At 43.3% G+C, this 5,202-nt stretch overlaps 1 protein-coding gene across 1 annotated transcript; it reads left to right on the forward strand.

The window, feature by feature from the left end:
• Positions 1–993: 993 nt before the first annotated feature.
• Positions 994–4,782, forward strand: LOC103809822 (the record flags this gene model as incomplete). The annotated part of the gene is made up of 2 exons (XM_009082691.1): positions 994–1,327; positions 4,632–4,782. Coding segments are annotated over exons 1-2 (431 nt in total), but the record flags the coding sequence as incomplete, so codon positions are not given.
• Positions 4,783–5,202: the final 420 nt, after the last annotated feature.

A 5,202-nucleotide genomic window follows, 5' to 3' on the forward strand; every position in this document is an offset into this window, starting at 1 on the left:
GGACGGGGCGTGGGAAGTGCTGCACGCACAGACCCCAGTGAGTTTTTGTGGCCGTTTGCCGGTGGGAAGTCAATGGCAAACTCCGGCAGGCAGTGTCAGGTGGCACTGCGCAGGGAAACGGCTGCTGGAGGGGTTTATGCAGGCTGGCTTTGTTAATCACCAGTAAAACGATGATGATTATAATAATACCTGAAAAATCTGCTTATGGTTGCAGATGGGCCGGAAAGCTAGGGGAGAGCTTTCGCATAATGAATTGCTTGGGTCGTTTCAGCAGCTCTGCTTCTAACTTTGGCAGTTCTGCGAGCAGAAGCAGCACTTCCACAGAGCTTTTCCCTGCTTGTGCCTTTCCCTCAGCTCTGCTTTGTGTCGTGGATGTGCCACGGGAAGTGTTGTTTGTTTGTTTGTTTCAAGTTCGGATTAATTCGGGTTTTTTAATACAAACATGAACCTGTCCTCAGGAGTTGACATCACTGAGGAATCAGCCAATTGGTTGCGGTTAAACCAACCTTCTTTTTACACACAAACCCCATCAAAGAGTTGTTTACGCTAATGTCCTTTTGAAATGCAAATCTGGAATGCCAACAGACTGAAACTCAATTTAGATTAATGTAATTACCTGCAATGCACAAATGAGGCTATACGATTTAATAGTCTGCACTTAAACCTTTTTAGCAGATCAAAAAGGCTCTTATTGTTGGAGTTTAGTAGGACAACAGCAATTAAAAGATGCCTCTGTGTGATTCCTGGTGTTGCCTTTACAACTTTTCAGAGGCTTGTGTTTTCACTCTGGTACTCTGAAAGAAAAGTGTCTGAAATAACCACAGTTCATAGAGGAGAAAGTGTAACGCTTTGTGCTGCCTCAGGTGCACATCTCATAGGGAGGTTCTCTTCTGCTGCTTTCTCCTTAGCAAATTGTTTTCCGTGGGAAAAGTAATGGTTTCTTTTCTTGCTTTAGGCTTTAAAGAAGTCAATGCTCCAACCATCACCCCACCCCTCAGTCAGCCCAAAAGGTCAAAAAAACGCCACACCAACTTGACACTGGATAAAATGATGGAAAAATTCCTGCAGCAGAGCATGGATACGGACGAGAAGTTCTACAGGTTCGAAGAGCAGAGGCTCAAAATCGAGGACAAGCGTCGGGAGGCTGAGCACGCTCGGGAGCTCCAGATGTTACAGATGTTGGGACAGATGTTGACAGGAATCTCTTCCTCAGTGTCGCAGAGGTCGCAGTCGATACCAGCGAGTCCTCCTCGGCGAGCAAACCACCGCTCGTACGCGGATAACTTTAATTACAGTGCTATGACAGCAGCACTTTCTCCACCCATAGGTACTTCCCTCTACAGCATAAGTACAACCTAGGGGGTTCCTAAACCTTCTCTGTGAAAGCACTGGTAGTAAGCAGCTTTTGCAAATAAAATGGGATGATTTCATACGGTGGTGAAGGTGTCTGTCTGGTATCGAGCGAAATTAAGTCGCCATTCGTGTCGTTGTGCTGATTATTTGGTGTAGGTGCATTAGTTACAACACGTTTTAATGAGCAAACTCTTACCTTTGGAACCCTGTAAGCACTGGGGACTTCTGCCCTCATTCACATCTCTGTAAAGTGGATTTAGGAGAAGTTTTTGATGTAAAAGGCAAGTGGCAGCTGCTGAAAGCTGTGGGGAAGTATTATAGACTTCATAGCATAAGTTCTGTTGCTGTTGAAGTTGCCAAGCCTAACCCACTCTATGAAGCTAAAGCTGTGCATGTGTTCTTTCAGGGCTGGGGAAAAAAGCGGAGTTTTGCCTGAGCTGAAGTAAGTCAGATGTTAAAATCTACTTCTTTAAAATAAATTTCTTTCCAACAAAATTCTGAACCTTATTGTTAATTAATTGCTGTGGTGTTACAGTAGGTGTGATAGAAGGAAGGTGAAAACATTGGCTTATGTTTTTCTTCTACACCAGCTCATTTAGGAATCCTTTGGGTGCCTGGATTAATTTTAAAGGCAAAGCAGCAGCTCTAGAATTGGTGTTTATGCACAGACTTCTCCTTCACTCCCTGGTGTGTGGGCCAGAGGCTGACACTGAGATAGCAGCAATTCTTAACAGACTCCTGGGGATCTGTGGCATTTCTCTCTGGAGCTGTGGGGAGGAGGAAATCAGGGATGCTCTGTCCATGCTGGAATTGGAGCCAGGTTGGGGTTTGGTGGTTGTAGACTGACACGTGGGAACCACCCAGATCTTATTCTGTTCTAATTCTTTTCGCTGCTCAGAAGGAAAAAAGTGTTGTTTGAAAAGAGAGAAAAAAACCACCCAGCCTGAGTGTTAAACAATAATGTGGCATGCCAGATCCTAACAGGCATTCTCTGCATCCTGAGAGGATCCTGGAGCTGTTTCAGCTGTACATTTCCCTGTGAAACGTGCTGGGTGGTTGGGCCTGTGGAAGGTTCAGGCTGGGTAACCTGGTTGTGGTTCTCCTGGGCTGGATAGCTGCTCTGTTTGTGTTGATGGCAACAGATTGGCATAGGGGAATTGTGGCACGCATGGATCCAGCATTTGAAATGTTGTTTGCACTTGTAAATGAAAAGCAAAACTGAAATGCTTTGGAAAATCCCTGAGGAAATCATGTCAGGTTCTAGGCTGGGGTGATAGTGGTACCTGCAAGGCCATTACTGCTGGAAGGTTAATTATCTGTAGTGACTTCAGTTTTTCTTGCTGGATTCATCACATGGGTGCACTCATCCTGTACTGTGCAAAAATGCACTGTATGTGTTTGTACCAAGAGTAGTTTGGGATTCGAATCTTCTAAGTGGTGAAGGTGTAACAGAGCATTGTGTACTCAGATGTGAACATAACTCTTCAGGCAGCACATCTTTCAAGGAGTTAACTCTTATCTTTTGAGGAGTTAAGTTTTATCTTTTAGGGAGTTAGGTTTTCAGTTATTTATAGGTAAGTATGCCTTAATGATTGTGTAGGTAGAGTAGAGCTCTGTTAAGGAGTGCTTTATTGGCATAATTCTCTGTTTTCTCTCCATTTATTATGCAGTCACTTTGCATATAAAACCCCACAGCAATAAGGAATCAGAGGACCTTCTCAGCAGCACTGCACTTTCAGGGTTACAAGCTGCATTATACTCTTGTGTGACTGAAAAGCAGTGAGTGTATGCAGTGTGATTTCAGAAAAATAATCTGCCCTATTTCCAGAGGAGATGAGCGTTGTGTTCTCCTCCGGGTCACTGCAGTGCTATTTTGGCTGTAATCCAAACCAGGTTGTGGGTTTTTTCCTTTTCCTTTTATTTTCATTCCTTTTCTTTCCTTTTTTTTCCCCCCTATTTTTTATCTGGGCTCGGTAGGAGTGGGATGTCTGTGTTATAGAAGGATTTTAAAAGTGAAGATCAGACAGGAGTATTTGTCATTACTGATCACTAAAGCATTTTATTGCTGCTTGAGGTTTAGTTTTGGGGAAGACAGAGGAAAAGATGCTTTTTGCTGACAGCTCACACACGTGGAGTTCTCTTCTTTATTGCATCTTACACTCAAAATTTCTGCTTCAGTTTTTCTTCTTTATTTTGTCTCTGTATTTTTCCCCTTCCCTTTTTTCTCTCCTTTATAGTTTGGAGTTACTGAGTTTTGTACTGCTGAAAATAAGGAGTACCAGGGGAGGTTTATTTCTACATAATTATGTCTTACTGTTACAGTAGTTCCTTGAAAGCTCTTTAGAAGAAGTGTAAAAAGTACAGTCACATGGTCACAGCCTAGGACACCAGTCTTAACCCTGAGATGAACTGCTCTTCTGGACAGAACTGTACAGTTAATGAGGCTCTTACTCTTTTAGTGTCTTCACTGCAATTTGTAATTAACACATCACTGATAGAAGTTCTGGTCTTCAAACTACCATGTTAAGTTTTCATTCTCTCTAGTTGTAATTGCTGAAATACTTTCTGCTTCCACATTTTTGTAGCGTAATTGAATGTAATCTGAATATTCTCCTGGCTGTGCAGTTGTCTCAGTGTGTGGCTTGACATGTAGGTTTGCATCAGAGATCTGGAGCTGATGCCAGCTCAAAATGATCTGTTTGTGGTGGTGTTTGCAGCTAGTTCACTGGGTTATGGTTTTGCAGAAAGACTCTCATTATGCTTTGTAACCACCTGCTGGAACAAAGCAGCCGTGGGAGAGGCTCTGGTTCTGCTCAGAGAGGGGAAGAGAAATAGGGTGTGTGTTAAAACTTGGGCTCAGTTGCTTTGTGCTTGCTCTGTGCCTGGGTGTGTTCAGTCCTTGCTAAGTGCACCTGTTTCAGTGGAGCTTCGTTATGGAAGCGATTTCAGACTGAACCACGAAGATATTTCTAGTTACAAGATGTTCATAGAACTATTCTGGGTTGTTATTTCTCCCTGTACCTGAGCCCTAAATTAGAGCTGTGAACAGCCAGTGAGAACATACCCTGCATCAGGCCCTAAGTGCGTTTTTAGACTCATCACCTTCCCCAGTCACTCACTGTTTCACAGGTCTTGGAGTGACAGAGCATTTGGGTTTTGGAGCTGTGTCACTTCACGGATCTTTGTGTGGTTTCGTTAGTGTTCCTGAGCACTTAAAAGAAATGCAAGGGGTGGCTTGGGATAGAGCATTAAAGTAACACTTATTTTCTTCTTTTCAGTTATAGAGAGGTCGTTTTCACTGCACAGAACACACTCTTTAAAGGACATGGAGAATATTTTCCAGCTGGTGCGCAATGTCATCCCTCCTCTCACAGGGAAAAAGCATAAAGGTCAAGATGGGCGAATAGGCATCGTCGGAGGATGCCGAGAGTAAGTTCAACACAAACTCGACTTTTGCATCTGGGAGAGTTGGAGGATGTCACAAGCACTTGTAGAAACCATTCAAATTCACATTTAGAGCATGAGTCTTTTCCAGAAAGCTCTGCTAGTCCCTCACCGTGGCTGTGCCCACTGAGGAAAGAACATGTTTCCTTGCAGATGTTACTGAATGTGATTGAAACTTAAAATGCTGTTTGCATCCATGTCTGCCTTCTCTGTCCTTTCTGACCACCAAACCCTCTGTGTTCAGTATTGGTCTCTTCCCACTGCATGGTGAAGTTAAGGAATAAATAGAACAGAGTAAGACAGTGACACATCTGATTTTTGCTTAATATTTTGGTGTTTTGGGTCTCTTCGACCAGGAATGGAGGATTTTCTTACTGTGCACTGTTCATTTTGATAAACTGTGGT

The sequence above is a fragment of the Acanthisitta chloris genome, unplaced genomic scaffold (genome assembly GCF_000695815.1).
Source record: "Acanthisitta chloris isolate BGI_N310 unplaced genomic scaffold, ASM69581v1 scaffold32149, whole genome shotgun sequence".
In the NCBI taxonomy this organism is placed as follows: domain Eukaryota; kingdom Metazoa; phylum Chordata; class Aves; order Passeriformes; family Acanthisittidae; genus Acanthisitta; species Acanthisitta chloris.